Consider the following 19,920-nt stretch of genomic DNA (forward strand, 5'->3'; position numbering starts at 1 on the left):
CAGACCTGCCCAAACCAGGGGAAAACCCAGAGTGCTAACCTCAGCATGTGGCATTGCTCCTTACTCCCACACCCCCAGACTCGCCTACCTCTATTCCCATATTCCCTGAAGTCTTAGGCAAGAGAAAGCAAAAAGCTGCTGGAAAGTTTACCGTGGATCTTCCTAAATCCTGGATTTGAGCACGCACAAATCCTCTGGACTACATTGGTCCCAGACAAGTTTAAAGAAAGATAAAAATCTTCCTTGTTCCTCTACCATGGAGTTTTCTTCCCATTCCTCCCAAAATCAGGGGGTGGTTGCCCGGGTCACCTGCTCTGTGGTAGGCACTGCAGCTGCTGGGGGGCCTAAATCTATTTCCTACTCTGCATGCAAAGACCTAAAACTTAGCAAATGGCAGTCTTCATGCAAGTGGCATTTTGCTGTTTTTCGTGTTTGAATAATCTTTATTATCATTTGCATAAAGTCCTTCAGATCTCTCTTCACCGTAATGCCCATGGGTTCTCTTAAAAACCTCTGAATTCCCTCTTTCGGTTCTCTTTCTCTTTCTGGAACATCCATTTCTGCTTTTGCATTTACATTTCTCTAACTTCTTTCCCAGAGCAGGCTGCTGCCTGACCCCATTCCTGGCAGCCCACGGCTGGGCACTGAAAGGATATTCAACTGAATGAACTGCCTCCAGCAACAATCCTAGCACAAAGTGCTTTGGGGTTTTCAGTGCAATTAGTAGAGCAAGTGGAGAAGGAGTCACAAAGGTGCTTTCATCCTTCAGCTCCAAAAAAGCAGATTCCAGGTGCTTTGACCTGATGGAGTGAAGCCTACCTCCATCGTTGGTTTGCCCTTTGTCCACAGGTGCCTAAATTCTCCTTGCAGCTTGCCAGGGCACCCAACTGCACCTACCTACTCATACGGATCATCATTCTGCAGGAGCCACACAAAGACAACACCGAGTCCACCCAATGCTGAAGACAGAGCAGCAGGAGGTCCATGCATTGGACCCTTGACCTTACAGATACCTTTTCTCTGACCATTATTTTGGGACAAATTCTGTAATCTAACCACGGGAGCAGAGGCGGTGGCCTGTCCATGGGAGTACTTGTGTACAAACAAGGCCTGTGTCATCAGTTTTCCATTCTCCCCTGTCTTTTCCTTCTCCTTCCCCTTGGGCTGCCTCCGGGTCCTAGTGGCCTTCATAAGGGATTTTTGTCATTTAACTAAAACTGTTTTGTAGTTCAGGAACAAAATTATTCATTTTCAAAGCAATGACAAGTACAGTGATGTAAAATGGCTTACTGGTAGCAGCAGGGGAGCATCTGCTACCCTGTTAGGTATCACTGGAGGAACATAGGGTCAGCACAAACCTTCATTGATTTTGCATAGGGCCGAGTCTGCCTTTCATTTCGTATCAATGAGTATGGAGATGAATTGAAACAGACCACTCAGAGCTGAAAGCACTTTAAGAAAGACATGGTGATGGTACACAGCAAGTGATCCATCACTCCAGCAGAGTGCCAGGCTGTCCAACGGAATAACACAACACGAGATCAGACATTTCTCAACTATTTTGTCCCATTTATAGTCTCTCTGCTGTAATCCAGATCACTTTCCACAAAGTACCCTTGTCAAGCCCCGGTCTGAGACACAAAGTTTCTCAGGCATGATGATGAGCAAGCATAAAAGTAAAAGGGAAGCCTTCCGAATTTAAATACATTTCTGTAAATTTGGATGAGCCGAAGTCCTTCACCATAGCGAGGTCCGCTGCAGCAGTCACAGACAGTAAAACTGCAATGGGAAGAAACTGGGTCAAAAACTTTGCATCATCATTCTAAGACCATATCCACACCAACAGCAGTTCAACTTCCTCACTCACAAGCACAAATGAAAAATTATCTGGCCTCAGAACATCTGTGGCTCATCACTGGATTCACGGGAAGGGAAGGGAAGGGAAGGGAAGGGAAGGGAAGGGAAGGGAAGGGAAGGGAAGGGAAGGGAAGGGAAGGGAAGGGAAGGGAAGGGAAGGGAAGGGAAGGGAAGGGAAGGGAAGGGAAGGGAAGGGAAGGGAAGGGAAGGGAAGGGAAGGGAAGGGAAGGGAAGGGAAGGGAAGGGAAGGGAAGGGAAGGGAAGGGAAGGGAAGGGAAGGGAAGGGAAGGGAAGGGAAGGGACCCCCATATGCAGCCAGAACATGAAGCTGCAACACACATTTTGTCTGGAGAATGGGTGGCCATGTAAAAAAACAGGAATATTAAATAGAAGAATTTGCATGCAGTGTCCAATAAATTTTAACTGTAATTTCGTTTTCATACAGATATACACAAAATCTGAACTCAGCATACATACATGGGCACTATTGTATACACCACAGTATGTAAGAGCATACCACTGACCAGCATAAATTTCATGTGAAACAGTGGACAAAGTAGGAACTTCCACACTCCTAATGCTTGTAGAATTACTCATCAGGGGCCAACTATGCATATTTCTTGCACACAATACTCCTATGGGGGGATCAAGTGAGCAGAACATATTTCTGTTACTTACTCATCCAATATTTTTTCAATATCTTCTGTGATGTCTGTGTATCTTTCCTTTAGGTTATTTCTGGAGAAGCAAAGGGCAGCCAGATGAGTGAGCTTCTGAGGTTGGTTCTGCACCTTTTCATTCCATAACAAGGGGTGTATGAAGTTATTTTCTATTCTGAGGTATTTTAGTGGAAGATTCAAAACCCCAGATGGCAAAGCAGAGAGCTGGTTCCCTTCAGTGTTCAAACACTCGAGCTTCCTGTAATTTTAAGGACCACCAGGCATTTACTTATAGGCTGTTCACATTATATCCTACCTTGACCATGCTTATATAATTTCCTAATCCCCATTAGATGAACTAGTGCACTGAGATGTGCATAAAATGCTCTGTGTTTCTCACAGTGCACTTCACAGAATCACAGAATCACACAGAATTTCTAGGTTGGAAGAGACCTCAAGATCATCGAGTCCAACCTCTAACCTAACACTAACAGTCCCCACTAAACCATATCCCTAAGCTCTACATCTAAACGTCTTTTGAAGACTTCCAGGGATGGTGACTCCACCACCTCCCTGGGCAGCCTGTTCCAATGCCTCACAACCCTTTCAGTAAAGAAGCTCACACTTCGTGTACTGGACACAACTGTAGATACAATATTTTTCTAATTATAGTTTAAATAACTGAGTTATCTTGTAAGGGTTCCACAGAGCTGGGTTTTAATTCTTGTCTAACCAACACTTCACACTGCTTGAAAGCCACCACACATGGTTTAGAAATGCATTTTCTTTTTCTTCATCATGCAAATCAAGTTTATGTAAACACATACGGTCCAAATGAAAGAATGATCATATTTTGCATGGGAAAGGTTGACTTACAGCTATCTTCAAGTGGCACAATTATCCAACTGCCATCTACTATTTCAGCTGAAATGAGCCTTTCACATGGGGCAGAAGAAAGGGAAGAGAGGGTGCAGCGAATATTCCCCATGTATTCACTGATACAATCAATATCCAAATATGATTTATGGTATTATGCTGTAGAGAACTAGTTTCATTTTATGTTGCTTACATACCTTAAGTTCTTGATGTCATTAGGAATAACTCTAATACCATTATAGGCAATGTCCAGATTCTGGAGATTTTCTAATAGAAACAAACTATAATAAAAGAAAAGACAATGATGAATTAGAAACCTAGATGAGAGAAACAAATAATATCACAGAATCATAATAATTTAGGCTGAATGGTACCTTTGAAGCTCATCTAGTCCAACCCTGGAGCTCAAATCATTCTTAATTATTGCACAGTGTGTAGGTCTCTATTTTATTACCTGCTATGAACATGTATGGTGACTTAGCTTCTTTTCCACATCCAAAAATAGGGTTCAGCTCTTCTGTGAGCTGAAATGATCTCTAGAAGTATTCTCTCCACTCAGTGTGGATGCTGAGATGGGTGCCTTAATTAAATATCTAAAGCCGGGGGGATAAAGCTGGGTCTTAGCAATCCAAAATACTCTAGAAAGGGAATTTTGCTTCTGTATTTCAGCATCTCAACAAGACAGTTCTATTTTAATGTATTGACTAAATTTTAAAATGCTACCTATTTTTATTGCTACACAAAGGCAGACAGCAGAGCCAAGGAATGGCCACAAGGCCATTCTTCTTTAAAATATTTTTAGCTAAAATGTCTATTTACTGAAAATGAGCCACATCAGTCTAACATATATATATATGTAGTGAAGATTCAAAAGGCAAGGTATCTTAGCTGCTTCATTACTTCCATCTCCTAGTACTATGGAAAAGTCTTTTTGTTTGGGTTAAAGGAATGGCTAGATTCAAAATTAGTGAATGATTATAATGTATAAAAATGCCAAGACAGAAATCCTTGTTTGTGCCTATAAATGTGGCAAATCTCTCGATTAATAAAAAATACCTTACCCAGATGGAAGATCTGATAGTAAATTGAAGGAAATTGTAAATTTCTTGAGTGACTTCAGTCGTTGAATGTCATTTGGGATTTTTCTGATGGGGTTGTTGCGGAGCACAAGCACTTGTAAAGATTTAATATTAAACACCTGAGAAGGGAAGGGGACAGAGACTGATAAAACCAACAGCTGTTTATTGTAAAGCATGGCACAGTTCTGTTATAAGTATTCTGCATTTCTAGTACCAGCAAACTATGCTGGAAGAACTAGGAAATAAATATTATAAGATTAGCTAATACAAGTACTGCATATGTAGATATAGCTAACTACTCAAAGTATTCCTGCAGATACAATATGAGACACCATTGTCAATCACTTTCCATATCACTTAAAACATTGTGATTGAGAATTGCAGGCAGAGCTGTTAGTGCTGCTGGCTAAGACTGTCCAGCATTTCTCTTTATAAGCCTTATTTTTGCTCCTGACGTTGCATTTTACCTTTTTGAGATTAAATTCTCCATTTCTATAATGTATGATTCAAAAATGTTTTTTGCTAAAAAAGATATGAATGGAAATCAGAGGAAAAATATTTTGTTTGGTCTGCATTTGAGAAGACCCTAAAAAACAACCTGATAAATATTCCTGGTTTTGAAAGGGCTACTGCAGTGTTTTTCAAATCATGGGTAAGAATGACAAAAAGAAGTAGTGGAAGTTTTCAAGAGAGATTGTTAACTACTATAAGCACCATTATTTAAGTTACTCATCTCATTTCTTAAGGTCTTGTATGCTTGGCTGCATAGAGATGGTGAGTCAGAAAGGCAGGGAGTAGGGAGGAATAAATTTTGGAAAAGTTTGAAAAATAACGTTTTAGCTCCACAGCTCAAGATACCTCTGCTGTTGAGGAAGACATCTGAAGGTCTAAACTGGTGCTGCTGTGAATGGGGGTTTGGATTAGAAGACTTCCAGAGCCCTTTGAGCCTGCATCTACAACTTCAGAATGGTCAAGGACAGACTGCCACAGCACGCACAGCCCTGGGCCTGAGCTGGAAAGACCATGTAACCATGTAGCTACTCTTGCATCAGGTAGCTTGGCAGTGTGTGTGTTATCCTGGACAATTATTGTTTAAAACAAGAAGCAAGGAAATGCCCACAGTCCCCTAACGTGGACACATCTGTCTGCATCGTCATGAATTTGCTCAAACTACAAGTGTCTGAAAAAAATATGTAGTCTGTATATGTCCACTAAACCTTTTCTAAATTTTAATAGCTCCTTATTCCTAGTGATTCTGTCCATGCTAAGACTGCTCGAATTTAGGTTTTCCCAGTAACTGCAGGTTTTTAGCTGCTGCAGATCACGTCTGGATACCTTAAGTGAGTTGGGCAGATTGAAACTATTGGGAGTTGTAGTTACAGATTGCTGGGGGGAGAAGATGGATGAAGGACAGCAAGACCTGTGAGAGCAGACAGAGGCTTGGGAGGACAGCCATGAAGACTTCTGTGATTCTTCCCCTGATTCTTACTGACCCCAAATAACCAAAACGGTAAAGAATTTTAGTATTGGAAGTTATTACTTTTAATATCTGTGCTATTACATTTGTGTTTAAATCACAATTCGCTGAAAGTTACTTTTAATATCTAACCTAAAAAATTTCATCCTTATAATATTTTCAATGGAAAATAAGCAGTACATACCTCCACAGGAAAGAAGAGTAAATTATTGAATGACAGGTTAAGGCAGACCAAGGTGTCCATTAAAGGGGTCAGGTCTGGAAGGTGAAACAAAAAGTAGGCCTAAAAGATATATAAAAAATGGGTCAGCTGTGTAAGGAAGCCTCTCAGCCTTTTGATTTAAATGAAGAAAAAAAAAGTAACATCCTTAAGAACAGTTCCTTGGGGCTCACAGATTTGTCATGAAAATCAGAAATACCACAACTTGATTCTCCTATGGATGAAGTCAGCTTAAGCCCAACCCATCTTACCTCTTGCCATGAAATCCTTTAGTATCATTCCTACTCCTTTCCATCACATCCAAATAACCTGTTGTTGTTTTTTTTTTCAAGAATGGACACAGTCCAGAATTTGACTTTCTGCTAAATTTACCCATTCAAAGAGCAATCAACTCTTGCTACGTTATGTGGTACAGGGTGGCATGTGTCCACGTTGCCTTGCTGACCTGCTTGAGAGCTGACTGCACTTACACTATTTAGTACTTGGCTAGGGGGTCTCCCCTCTGCTTTCATGGATAATTGTTATTCTGGAAGTTTTTGTTGTTGTGGTTGTTGTTGTGGTGGTTTCTTTTTGTTGTTGTTGTTTTTAGACAGCAAAGTCTGAAATAATTAAAAGGCATTCCCCGAAGCCTGCCATACTGGTGTCTTAATAGAGGGAACAATGACATACAGGGGAACAAGCCCTAAAGCATTCAATGAATATGGAAAAGGGAGATAAATCGAGTGCAGTCTTGCCCACACTGCTTATTACGTTGGGCCTTGCAATGAACCAGCCCAGCACTACAATACAGTTTTGTTGTAGAGGGAATTGTTTGTGCACACCAAGAAAAACTGGGGATGAACGAATATTTTTGCAATGTAGATGAACAGGGAAACATGTTTGCACAGAGGGGAACTAAGATACAGACACACAAGATCTACACCTGCAGCCACTGAGAACACCAAGGTCCTCCTCTCTCATTAGTGCTCTGGTTCAGGCTGCTTTCCTAATTGTGTGATAAAATAAGTTGCCCAGTTTTGTTGCTGCCTCTAAGCTCTGTGATTTTTGGCTTACATTTTCGTTTTATCCCACTCTAATGTTGTTCAAGCTGTGCTAGACTTCCTTTCATAACCTTCTTAGGGTGTACAAGATATATGAGCTGAGGAAGACCTGTTAGGTTCTGGAATATACTCATCTGTTAAAGGATCCAAAACACCCAAAACATGCAATACAAAACATCTCCAGACCCAGGCAGTGAAACTCTTGTTCATTTCGTCATTCATTTATTAAATTCTTACTTTCATTTCTAACCTAAGAAACTTTGCACAAATCTCTGCTAGGAGAGATTTATTTATCATTATTCTGACATCTCAGGAAAAGTATAAAGTTATTGTTACACACACTGCCTGAACCTACATAGATGCTGAGATAATATTTAATTAGTGTCACATACAATCTCAAATACAGTTTAAGATCTAAGTCTAGCATCTGGTTCCTTGCAAGCCAGAATTAATTAATAATTTTCATGACAGATAAACAGTAAAGTATATCTACATAACATACACTACCTACTAAATTGCCTGTAGTCATATCAAATCTAATTCTAAGGATTACAATACAAAACAATCTAAGACATAATAAATAGGTACATGAGTATAAATAATGAAAATTATTAGAGTTCAGAATTTTCTCAGATCCCTGGAATCTGTTTTGCAAGAAAAACAATGTTTCATCTGAAGATTTCTCATGGTTATGCTACTACTAGATTGTCTATATTTCATTAAATTAAAAAGAAAAGAAAAGAAAAGAAAAGAAAAGAAAAGAAAAGAAAAGAAAAGAAAAGAAAAGAAAAGAAAAGAAAAGAAAAGAAAAGAAAAGAAAAGAAAAGAAAAGAAAAGAAAAGAAAAGAAAAGAAAAGAAAAGAAAGAAAAAGAAAATTCTTCTGGATGTTAACAAAAATCTGCAAAATGTAATTCTAAATATGGAAAATATTTCCAGCAAAAAAAATGAAAAATCCAATGCTTATGTTCCCACTGGGAGTTGTAAAACATTCCAGAGATGAGCAAGGTAGTTTGAGATACTGGAAGGATTTTGTCATGGAGTTCACATTTGTTATGGTGACGAATTGTTTCAAATTGGGTAGTTCATGAACAACAGATAAGAGCTCTCAAATATCAGTTCCTCATATGGAACAAAGTTCACTGATTTAGGAAACAGCTGCGACAATTCTTTCTGATTTTAAGTAACTGTCCTCGAGGATATAGAAGCAAAAACAGAAGCACTTTGTCTTCTAAGCAATATGATAACCCTGAGAACCAATATCTTGACATTTACTGAGCTGTGTGAATTGTGGTGGCTCCGCTTCACGTGCAGGTCCTTCCCTTTTTCATTTCACAGCATTTCTGTTTTTGAGCGTGTGAATGATGAGAGTATCTGAAACAGCAGCAAACCCTGGAAATTTGTCCTGCTTCAGCTTAAACCAGATGAATGCATCAGGATTCCTTGCTGGGCTTAGGCAGGAGAGCTGGCAGTCAGTGGTGTGGAGAAGACATGAATTTCTGGCCTCCTCCCCTCTTCCAGAGTGCTCTGGAGTCAGCAGCTCCTGGGCCCTGTGCAGCAGGGGGAGTTTGGCTCTTTCGTCACATTCCCCATTCAGACAAAGCTCTTTTCCTTGACTCCTCCAAGGACAAGACAGTGGGCTGGATGCTTTGGTCCCCATCTGCTGATAGGATCATAAGAGCTTAAAAGTCAGGCAAATTTAGAGTCATGTGTCTCTAACAACAATCTGTGGGCAGGTACCACTTAGTCAAAAGACTGCTTTTTGCTGGAACTTCTAATTATATCTTCAAGCACAAAAGCAAGACTTAATGCAGAGTTGCATGAAAACCTGTTTTCATATCAAATATGTTTCTGAGACACTGAAAATATTTCCTGTTCCCAATAGAAAGCACTGTCAGTAACATTTAGTACTGCTTTATATTCAGCAAATTTAAATTTCTTGATGACTCAGAAAGATACTTGTTTTATTTCATCCTTTTATGAACCTACAAACATTTTTTTTAATAAATAATCCAACATTAAAGGAAAGATGCCTTAGACAAATAAAAAAATGTGTTTTGCGAAACAGAAATGAAATGAAAGAAAATTGGAAGTTTTGACAACTTCTGTAAATCAATCCATTGCAAAATTTTGGACTGTTTTTCTTTAATGGTGGCCAGGAAATAGGTGGAACACCAGAGCACTTACTCTGAACTGAGGCCCTTCCAGAGTTTTCATGTTGATTTTAAAGTCTGGCATGACTCTTGTGTATTGATCATGCAAATCCTTTACACACAGATCTTCATGGCTGTACAGCATACCAGAACACAGCAACCCAGATTTCTGGAACTTTTAGACACAGTGAATTTCCAGGAACAGAACTTCAACCTCAGAGAAGCATCAGGTCTCTCAGTTCTCTCATACATTAAAAAAAAAAAAAAAAAAAAAGTGCAATATGACAAATCTTCAGATTTCTGTTATTGGAGCCCTCAGCAGAGCTGCACAGATCATTGCACGCACAAGATCGCAGTAAAAGGAATTGAATACTTATGGCTAATTTACACAGAGCATTTGCTTAAGAGTGGGGTGTATTGCACAATGCTGTGATATTTAACTAGTCTGAAGTAGTTTAAAATAATTCAAGTAGCTACCCCCCAAAAAGTGTGAATGTAAAGAAGGTTTCACCAGTGATGACCATGAACCAAGAATCTTTTTAGCATGTGTTAAGGCCTGACTGCATGCTAAAAATAACCTGACAAGGCTCGTCTTTCCCCAGTGAGACCTCTCAAAACGTCAGCAAAATGACAGCAATGTCAGCAAGTAATTCTCTTAACAATTACTAGGTAAAATGTAGATAAGTTGAATAAGGAGGAAGTGTTGTCCGAGGATCTCAGCTCTCAGCAGGTAAAGTGCAGAGTAGCTCCATTGATTCGGATGCTTTGGAGATGATTTATACAGCTGAGGAGTTTATATGCCATACGCTTTTCAGCAAAGAGAAAAAAGCTCTATAAAGACTTTTTTTTTCTACACCCATTATGGAGTATTGCTGGCAAGAAGGTGAAAAATCAATAATTGTTTTTTATAGCACCGAGAAAGAGAACTGTCAGCACTGTTTGCTCATGATGGTGGTTCTGGTATTTCCAACTCTGTTACTGCCACTTTCCATTTTGATGAAACTTGCAGAAATGGATAATAAAGTGACATAAACTGTTTGATTTGATAGTGACACATCTTATGCATATGGTCGCCGTGAACTTCAAAATGAATAGGAATCAGAGAAAATCTGTACCATATTGATAACAGGCAAACAACACGGGGTACTTCTTGTCACGTCTTCCAAAGAGCCACATCACAGCGTGACATTTTCAGATACTGAGCAAGTTCACAGTGAATACTGACATTTCAACAGGTTTTCTTGATGACAGAGCAGGAAAGAAAACAATAATACCAATTCTTTCAAGATCACAGTAAAAGGAATTGAATACTTACAGTTAATTTTCACAGATCATTTGCTTAAGAGTGAGGTGCATTTAAAGTAGGCTGTATTCAGTTAGTATTATTCCCAAAGTCCCTGATCAATTTTTCCTGATCAACCTTCTGACTGGATATATTTATTCTGAGATATTAAAGTTGATACATGAAACCCATTGTCTACCTCCAAGAAGTACTTTGCTTATCCAGATATCAACTGCTACTCCAACGGAATCCTGCAGCAGACAGTGGGGGGAAGCCTAAAAACCATTTATAGAGCAGTGGCTTAGAAAACTATTTCCATATGCTAATTTATGGACAGAAACAAAAATTCTGCCAGAGAATCCTACGTAGAAATTTGGTGAAGTCTTCTCTGTCATGTTCAGCTAGGAGACTACAACTGCTGGTTCAGACCCATCAAGGGACAAAATTTAGATCAGCAGACAAATTCCTAGAAACCCCAAAATATTAAACCTCTGCTGTTCCTTACCAAAAGCAGAAGGAACCTTTTCTCATTGTCCACATCTGACAACTCCTTTGCCCGGTTCTGACATAATTTAGGTTAAATTACAAACACTTTGGTAGATGATAAAGCGTGGAGCAAGTGCCATGAAAATTATGCAGGATGTATCAGAAAGAAAATAAGACACAGTGAACATACAAGAGAAATGGGGAAAGAAAGTGAGATAGAAGAAGAAATAAACAGTGGAAAATGTAGGCATGGGAACTACAGAAGAAAAGCATGTAAAACAGCTATCCGTACAGCTGCTCTACTGTTAAAAAAAAAGATTTTTAAGTCATTCCAGGCATTTTTTTTCTCATGCAGTTGTCCAGGAAGAATTTTAAGATGACTTTTTCTGTGGATGAAGTTACAAAGCCAAAAGGTACTTTGAATGAAAGCTGCTCTTAAGCACAGCAACATTAGTGCATCTTTAAATGATTTACCTGCAGGCTGAGAGCAGTCTTCCGATGCAAGGAGCAATGCCATACTTTCACTTGGGATCTGAACATCAGTTTTTCCTCTTCATCTTGCTTGCTTGCTATAAAGTGGAAAGTGGTTTCCCAAGCATCGTCCACACTATTGCCATCAGGGGCACCATTAGAGTCTATGATATGAAAAAGGATGCCAAGCATTACAGAATTTCTTAGAGGAAAGCAAACATTAGAAAGTAAAGACTGAATAAGAAGGGTTCAGCAAACCTCCTAAATCTAATCACTTAGATTCTCTGTTGCCATACTCAGATGAGATTCTCATATAGTAATCAATTTAACTCATGAATATCTGCATAAAAATATAAAGATTTCAGGGTCACAGGGAGTAGATTTGGATTACGGCCTACAGTAATGGCAGCAGTTTGCCTCCTTCCACAGTTACCATTTGGAGTGATGGAGACGACAGGGTTCTAATTGTGCAGAACTGAACCCAACACGAAAGGGTTCAGAAGTGGAATCTTTCTCCCAAGTGCTTTAGGTCTTACACCTTCAACCTCACTGTCACTTCAAAGCCAAGATTGCAAATGATTTTGTTATGCTATAATTCCACCATTTTGCTAATGCAACAACAGGTAGTGGTAGTCCCCTACAATCTCGAGTTGTCATGGCACATTTCTGACAATCTGATTTCCCACAGTGCCTCTTTATGACTGTCACCCCATGCTGTTCATCTGGTTTATCTCCCAAAACTGACATATATCTTGTTCCTACCTGTAAAGGGTCCTTCTTCTCTTCCAGGTTCAGTTAGCCTTACGTAGTGTATAATATATGCTTTTTCTTTCTTTTGTTCTTGCAAAAGTTGCTCTGGTGAACCAGATTTTCTAATTTTCTCATGTGAGGTGATTTCTAAAGAAAAAGCAACAGCAGAAGACATTGCACACAAGAAATACAATCCTTAATACAAATGACTCAAAATTTTATTGTGTTAAAGCCTTGTACATTGTGCAAATGCAGTAAGAAAGACCTCCTGACCACCTCATTTGGCCTCTGCTGGAGTGTATCAGCATCTGTCTTACACTAGGGAGCCCCAAGCTGGACAGAGTACTCCAGACGTGGTTTAAGAAGTGTTGAATATGAGGTTACGGACACTTCCCTTGACTTGCTGGCTACGTTTGGTTTAATACAGCCAGTATGTGGTTGGCCATCTTTGCCACAAGGACATGATGCTGGGTCATGTTCAGCTTGTCATCCACCAGAAGCCCTGGTGTTTTTGTGCAAAGACACTTTACAGCCCGTACTGGTGCTAAGGGGTAATTACGTCCCAGGAAATCTGAGCCTAAGATTGTGTAGTTTATCGTAAAAAGGTTTATATTTAAACAACTACAAAATAGTTTCACAAAAAAAGCATTCTCAGCATTAAAACTTGAGATCAAATACTAATAGGGCTGACCACTAGCAGGAGATAAATAAATATACAGCTTAAAAGCTGCACACACTCATGCACTCCTTCTCTCAATCAATCTGAAGGAACACCTCCCTCTAAGCCACAGTCACCAGATCTGTGCCTGTGGTGTAAGCAACCAGTACGGAGCCTCAGCACTGGCTACAGTGAAGAGCTACGAGTTTCTGTGCTTAAAATAGACCTGTTATGGTCTGCTCCTTCTGCAGCAGGCCGTGGGTAATATGACTGAAACTGTAAGCCAGCAAATGACACTGCAAAGCTCTATTTTACTATAAATGGTCAAAAAGTAGACATCTGTTTTGTGCTTCATTCATTCCACCCATCTTAGGTGTTTACCTGGGGTTAGTAAAACTTGCCTTCTGGAAGTTTCTGTCCCTCTCTCCATAGCTCAAGGCAGAAGCGTGCATTACTAGTCATGATTTGGGATTTGAAGTTAGGAGATACGAACTGCCCCCTTGAGGTTTCAGTTTCAGTTCAGTACAGGAGACTCTGCACTGTCACTCAAGGTAGCAGTGCTTGGCCAACCTCAAAGTTTGTTTGTTTGTTTTTTTTAATGTTTTGGCCAACACCCACAGGCAGGAAGAAAAAGGGATGCACCTGCCTGAGAAACAGCGGGAGAAGGGGACACTACAGCGTCAGCTGTTCCCAGCTCTGATGATGTTCCTCAAAGGAACTGGAGAGGCTGAGAAAAGGCCCCAGAAAATAGTTTGGATTTATTATACTTTTCTTCTTTCCAATGCAGCTAAAAAGAAACACATCAAAGTACCCTTCTAACAAAATACCTTTTCAGTAAAGTGATACCTTCGTGTGTTACCATCCATTTCCTCAAAACTACCTGTCTAGTTCCTAGTGACACAGCACCTGTATTCCCACCCATGCAGAGTTTGGATGAGTGGTGTGACTATTTAATCTGAAGAAAAGCCCGTGGCAACCACAAAATGCTGCTTTTATACTTCCACAAGTATAGGACTGGATACAAATAGGAACATGAATGCTACCGTCAGGTGTCTGTCACCGCATCTCATCAGAAAAATTGAAGTTCTACTTTTTCCTTCCAAAATGTACATTTCTCAAACTCTGACCACGGTGAACAGAGTTCCTGCCAGCGGAATAGATGCTCTCTTCAAGTTGTGTCCATGCAAGCTGTGTGACAGAACCCGTCAGCAATGAGAGTCACTTCCCCTGTACCAAAGCACATGCAAACCCCAAGTGTGATGATTTCTTGAGACTGTACTTTCACTTTATCACCACACACCAAAACACCATTTCCACTGTGTGAATGATTCACGGTGGAAGCACGGAAATAACTGTGAACCTGCTTCTAGACCACCACAGCAGAAGGATGAGGGAAACCCTTCTTCCCATAGCACAGAGCTACTCACTACCCAGGAGTGGACAAATGGTACCCAGGAACTCTACATTTGAGACCTGGCTACCAGAGAGCCAAATACATCTAATGTGAAGTAATTAAAAAAATGTCAACTTGTGGCAGCACCTCCATGAATCTAAATCCAGTTGTGCAACCCTGCTTCACCATCAACGCATCTCAAGATGGAACCCATGGGGAAAACTTTCTCTATTATCACTGCGACATCTCTGCTGGAAGGAGACCTGGTTCAGAAGCACTGACAAACCTGGGGTGTACTACACATAGTCCTCTGGGAAGGCAGGACTGGGTATGGCCTCTAGTGCTGAGGTTTCATGCTATGTTGGGACTATGATGTGATTGGAAGCAACACAAATAGAGCTTTTTTAAAAAAAAAAATGGATAAATTTCTTGATCTCATCTGTAGCATGGCCACGTAAGCACTAGTTTCAGTACAGTTGTAGACGTAGATGGTAAATGGTTGTGAAGGGGAAGAAACAAGATGCCAGTATTTATTTTTAAACCTGCTAAACATGAGACCTGCTTAACATTTAAACCTGCTTAACACGGCTGGAGCAGCAGCACAATGCACCAAGAACACTCAGTGCTCTGTGGGTAGGAAGCCTGGGCTTACAGAAACTTGATGTAAGCTCATTCTCTCTGTATGTATTTTCAAAGATTTACAGCATGGGACTTTTCACGGTCCCCTTTTACTATCAGTTATAATAAACTTACACATTTACATTTAAATCATCGTTTGCTGTAATCTGAAAACACAACATTTAATTTAGTTAGCACAAGCTGTAATTCTCCACTGACTGTTTCTCAACTAATGAGGGCAAATTCCAAGACCCACACAAATAAAAACCCACACATAAATGAAGGTTAGTTGTTGTTGTTGTTGTTGGGTTTGTTTGTTTTTCTCCCTGCAAGAGATGTTTAGGAAAATCTCACAATAAAACACTGTACCAACAAAAAATACTATGATATTTAATATTAATTACCTAGGATTTTCTGTTGCTCTGGCTTTCTTGTTTCAACTACTGGTAAATCGATATCAGACAACATCACTGTGTTAACTTCAGTCTGCAGGCTCCTGTTTTCAGTCATTAATTTGCTACTGAGGACTTCACAGTTGTAGTGGGAAACAAGTGGCTTTTTGAGCGTTGTCATCAAAGGCAGCTGGTGAAAGGATGAACCTGCAGCTAGACTTTCCTGTGTAAATACAGGAGGAATGAAATGGTCGGGGACAGTGCTCTGAAATTCTTGGTGCTTCACACAAGAGGATTTATGATTTTTGCAAAAGGCAAAGTTATCAGGCAAACTGAGATTTTTAATAGCAATAAAATTGCTCCTAGGAGTTTGGACAGAAAGGACGTTTTCCTGTTCACTCTGGTTTGGCATTTGGCTGCTTGCATAGACAGGAATAATTTCATATTGGTCACGGAATTTCCTTTGGTCATGCAATCCTGTAGCTTTGGGCTGGATCTCTATTTGCCCATGGTTACTATCTTGCTTAAGCTGACATACACGTCTGCGTTGGGAATGCATTAGGCAAGAAGAAACGTGTTCAGACGGGAGTTGGGTACTGCCAGGTAGGAACTGAGCCTGAAGGAGGTCTTTGAGTTGGACTTGTGTTTGATCGTGGCAAATCTGATGAATAGACAGAAATGTATCTTTGTGCTGGATTTGCAGCAGACTTTGGGACATCTGACCATGGCTGAGGGAAGCATCCTTCTGCTTGACTTGCCCTTGAGCACTGACATGACCTCCAGACATTGCTTTTCTAGTTTCATCATTTGTACTCTTCATCACTCTACTTAGATATCGTCCAGAAACCTTGCCTGTTGACGACAAAAGAAAAAATAAAAGACATTTAGAATGATGCATACTCTGGCATTCTTTTCAAGGAAAAGTTTGCGTGACAAATCTCCATGCCCTTTAAAGATTTTTCTTCAGAAGAAGAAATGAACAAATGCTTAAGACTAAGCATCACCAATCACAAAATAATTTCTTATTTTTTTTTCCACACAAACGGAATTCACCTATACACTATATTGAATGACATGCAGCATGCAGTAGAAAGGTTAGATAACAAGCAGGACAGAAAGGGCAGGGTTTTTGAAGTGTGAGTTATGTAGCTTAAGGAAAATTGAATGAGCAATGTTCTGCTGCATGTGAAATTCGTGGCCACCAGGTCCCTATTTAGGGATCCTGCATCTGTTCTGCTAGGTGCAACATGACAAGGCAATGAGAGCTGTGGGAAGGAGATGGGATTCCTTCAGTGAATGCTCCTCTTTCTGCTCTATTCTGTTCCAGGTATAACCTAAATCCCATGTTAACACTACTGAAAAGGAAGGGGGAAAACATTTAGGGAAGCTCCATATCAAAAAAGCACCATGGAGTGGACTTGTGGCCAAGTCAGTTGTGGCCAAGCTGTGAAAGGAACAAGGAAATCAGTTTCTGGAAATTGTCTTAAAAATAAGTGCAGGATCTTTTCCAAGCTGTAGACAGCTTCAGAGAATTTATCATTCTTTTGCAGAAGCACTTCTATTTTGAGTCTGGATTCTTTTTTTCTGCTGTTGGGCACCCAGCCAAAACAGGTTCAGAAGCCTGTCTGCTCCTTGGTCCTGTTAATAATACAATAGGATATATAATTCCTCTCTTTGGGAGGGCAGAAAGACCCCTCAGAGAGTGAATCAGATCTTCAGCCAGCTAAACAACTCACTGGAATTGCTCACCTCTCTTCATTGACTACTGAGAGGCTTAGAAATATAATTTACCTAGCTTATTCACCTCGGTTCAATGAGTAGCATGCGTGATGGGATGGTAGTAGGGGAAGACACTCATGCAACACCACTGAGGCTCATCTTTTTTTCCTAGCTCAGAGCTTCTGGTCCCAGGTCTCAGTCTCTTCATGAAGCACGAATCAAGTCCGTCCCCCAAGACGATCGAATCATCGTTGCCGAAGAGCTGCTTTCTGATCAATGCTCATGCTGCTGCACAAGTATCTATCACGTGCAATGGTTGCACTGGGAGAAATGATCCTTGAACAAACTTTACTGTGCAGCTCGTAGATTCTTGTCAGGTGTACTATATAAATACGCAATCTATAAATAGCAACCATCACTAATCATCGTGCTCTACTACAAGGAGAGCCATCATAATAAAACTTTGTTTCGGGATAAAAGGTTTATCTATCACTTTTAAAATGGTTTAAATCACTGAAGCACAGCTCTGGTACTGAGCCAGAAATATTTACATCTGTTTCGGCAGCACCAGGCTGTGTTGTATAGAAATAGATTGTACCAGCCCTTCAAAATAATCTTCAGAAGGGCCTCATCATATCAAAGGATCGATCTTCACATCTTCGAAGTTTTCAACCTTATTTCTCTAACTTAATTCTCTTTAATATTTTTAATATTGTTATAAAGGTATTATTCTTAATATATTATTGTCGTTCCTTTTAAGTTAGTGTTAAATATTCATTAATAACAAATATAGCATGACAGTGTTCTAACAAAAAACAGTTGTAACAAGTCTGTAAGTCAAACATCAAAAAATTATTATTTTTTTTTCTTTCTGGTGGTCTGTCTTGGTGATCATGTAAAGATTGAGCAGTTTTAGCTATTTAGACACTCTAACAGGAGATGTTTTAGATACTCTAGGAGGTTGTGTGGAATGTAGAGGGAAATAAAAAAAAATAACAGCTTGCTTTGGTTTCTTTAGCCCAGTTTGTAAGGACAGCACTGTTCTTTCATGTGACCTTTATTCTTTCATATTACATTTATTCTAACGTGCCGATCAGTGAGAAATAAAATTGACAAAATGCTGTACACCATACTTCTACAGCAGATCCTGGGGCCTTGTAGTTTTGACTCTAGTCAGTTAATAAGTTCAGACATCAGCATCCTTCTTTACAGATCTGTTTTCAGTATTGGTGCCTAGTCTCCATTTTTTATTTATTTTTTTATCACTTAGGTTAAAAATATTTTGATTATAGATCATGTTATTGTTTTTCATTTTTTATTTTTAAATGTTAGTGCTTCAATATTTAATCAATAGCTACTTTATATAGACTGGAAAGAGCTTTTCATTCACGTATACTGGCACACAAAATGTCTATTTATTTCTGAACCATACTGCACCGCAAGTCCTTTGTTATAAAATAAGACTTCCTGGATGCCTTTAAAATAATATAAGCCAATATTTGTCTTTGAACATGAATGTATATTCTGAGAAGACCAGGACCATCCCCCCTGAACATGTTTCTTCATTTTGTCTGAATCGAAGTTGTATCTCACATCCCCTATGGTATGAATTAATCTGTTTCAATCTAGCTTTTCTTGAAACCAGCATTTTCTCATGTTTCATCTTCTATTTTCAGATGAGCCTCTATTGTCCAGTAGGTAGTGTTTGAGTCTGACAGGTGGAAGACTCAGGTTCCAGCACACGCCCCAGTCACCCTTCCACTATTTTACATGAACAGCCTCCCAAAGAGATACAAGTCACACGGATCATCGTGAAGTCCTAATCACAAGGCTTTGCACTGGTTGCTTACAACATTTGCTGACAAGGGTTATGCAGATGAGATTTATTGTTTGGTGAACAGCCATAGCAATTAGAAATAGAGACAGCACATTTTGTGCTGGGGTAAGAGGTTGGCAGGCTAGCATCAGCTCATGTTAATGTGTCTGCAGTGCACATTAGCATATGGAGCCTGTTCTAGATCTCTGACAGCGCTATCCAGGAGCTTCAGCATTAGAACTGGCTGACTGGAGCCAGTGTGGGTATCTCCAAGCACTCCACTGAGTATTCATAGATTAACCAATAGATCCATCTTCTTCTGTGTTAATTTTAGAGAGCACATGGAATCTGAAACTATGCACTATACGATCTATTTCGGTACAATTTACCTTTACCAACCTTCTCCCTTGGTGTAGATAGCTTAGATGGCAGCTTAGGAGGCAGAGGTCTACGAAGTAGTTTCGGCTGCTCATCCATTTTCTGCTTTGCCTCTGATCCTGACAGATGACTGCAGAGGTTTCAAAAAAATAAAAATAAATAAATAAATAAATCTGACAAGTCAAAACAAAAGACATAGGCATTTCCAGTTTAATGTGCTGAACTATTACTGTCTGCTCGTATAAAATGGGTGATAGGAGAATCATAAAACAGGACAAGTAGCCAAAAAGGGAGATTTGTTCTCTTAGTGACTGATTCAGCAGTTTTTCTAATTATCATTAGTGTTTCAGGAAATAAATCAGTGATATTATTAAAAAAAATAAATCTAAAAGAGCTATTCTATTAACCTTGAAACGTTTGCATTAAAGAATGATTTTCAGCACCTCTGTCACAGGAGGTGAAGCAATCAGAGCTTCTCATCTCTGAGGAAAAGGAGGCACAGGAAATTAGAGAAACACCCCACATTAAGCATTCTGAAATCTCCCGGAAACAGGTTTTCTGCTGCATAAACAGATTTAATAAGAGCAACAGCTAACCC

At 39.7% G+C, this 19,920-nt stretch overlaps 1 protein-coding gene across 2 annotated transcripts; it reads right to left on the reverse strand.

The window, feature by feature from the left end:
* Nucleotides 1-440: 440 nt before the first annotated feature.
* On the reverse strand, nt 441-19,848 carry LRRC63 (leucine rich repeat containing 63). 2 transcript variants are annotated; one of them, XM_068674938.1, is made up of 10 exons: nt 19,766-19,794; nt 19,344-19,452; nt 15,422-16,261; nt 12,361-12,495; nt 11,602-11,762; nt 6,133-6,231; nt 4,454-4,590; nt 3,590-3,673; nt 2,536-2,775; nt 441-1,779 (listed from the first exon to the last, which is right to left on the reverse strand). In XM_068674938.1, the coding sequence occupies exons 3-10, from the start codon at nt 16,227-16,229 to the stop codon at nt 1,620-1,622; spliced, it is 1,824 nt and encodes a 607-aa protein (XP_068531039.1). In that variant the 5' UTR covers nt 16,230-16,261; nt 19,344-19,452; nt 19,766-19,794; the 3' UTR covers nt 441-1,619. The 2 variants fall into 2 exon arrangements, with proteins under 2 accessions (XP_068531039.1, XP_068531029.1); XM_068674928.1 differs by having other exon boundaries at nt 448-1,779; nt 19,334-19,452; nt 19,766-19,848.
* Nucleotides 19,849-19,920: the final 72 nt, after the last annotated feature.

This window comes from Anas acuta, chromosome 1 (assembly GCF_963932015.1).
Source record: "Anas acuta chromosome 1, bAnaAcu1.1, whole genome shotgun sequence".
Classification (NCBI taxonomy): domain Eukaryota; kingdom Metazoa; phylum Chordata; class Aves; order Anseriformes; family Anatidae; genus Anas; species Anas acuta.

Bases quoted from the DNA above. Each gene is read 5' to 3' on its own strand.
- LRRC63 (XM_068674928.1), bottom strand. From the start codon at position 19,421: ATGGATGAGCAGCCGAAACTACTTCGTAGACCTCTGCCTCCTAAGCTG. The intron at 16,262-19,333 runs GTAAATTGTACC...TGTCGTCAACAG, and splicing joins AAGGGAGAAGGTTGGTAAAG to GCAAGGTTTCTGGACGATAT. The intron at 6,232-11,601 runs GTAAATCATTTA...TATATCTTTTAG, and splicing joins AGACTGCTCTCAGCCTGCAG to GCCTACTTTTTGTTTCACCT.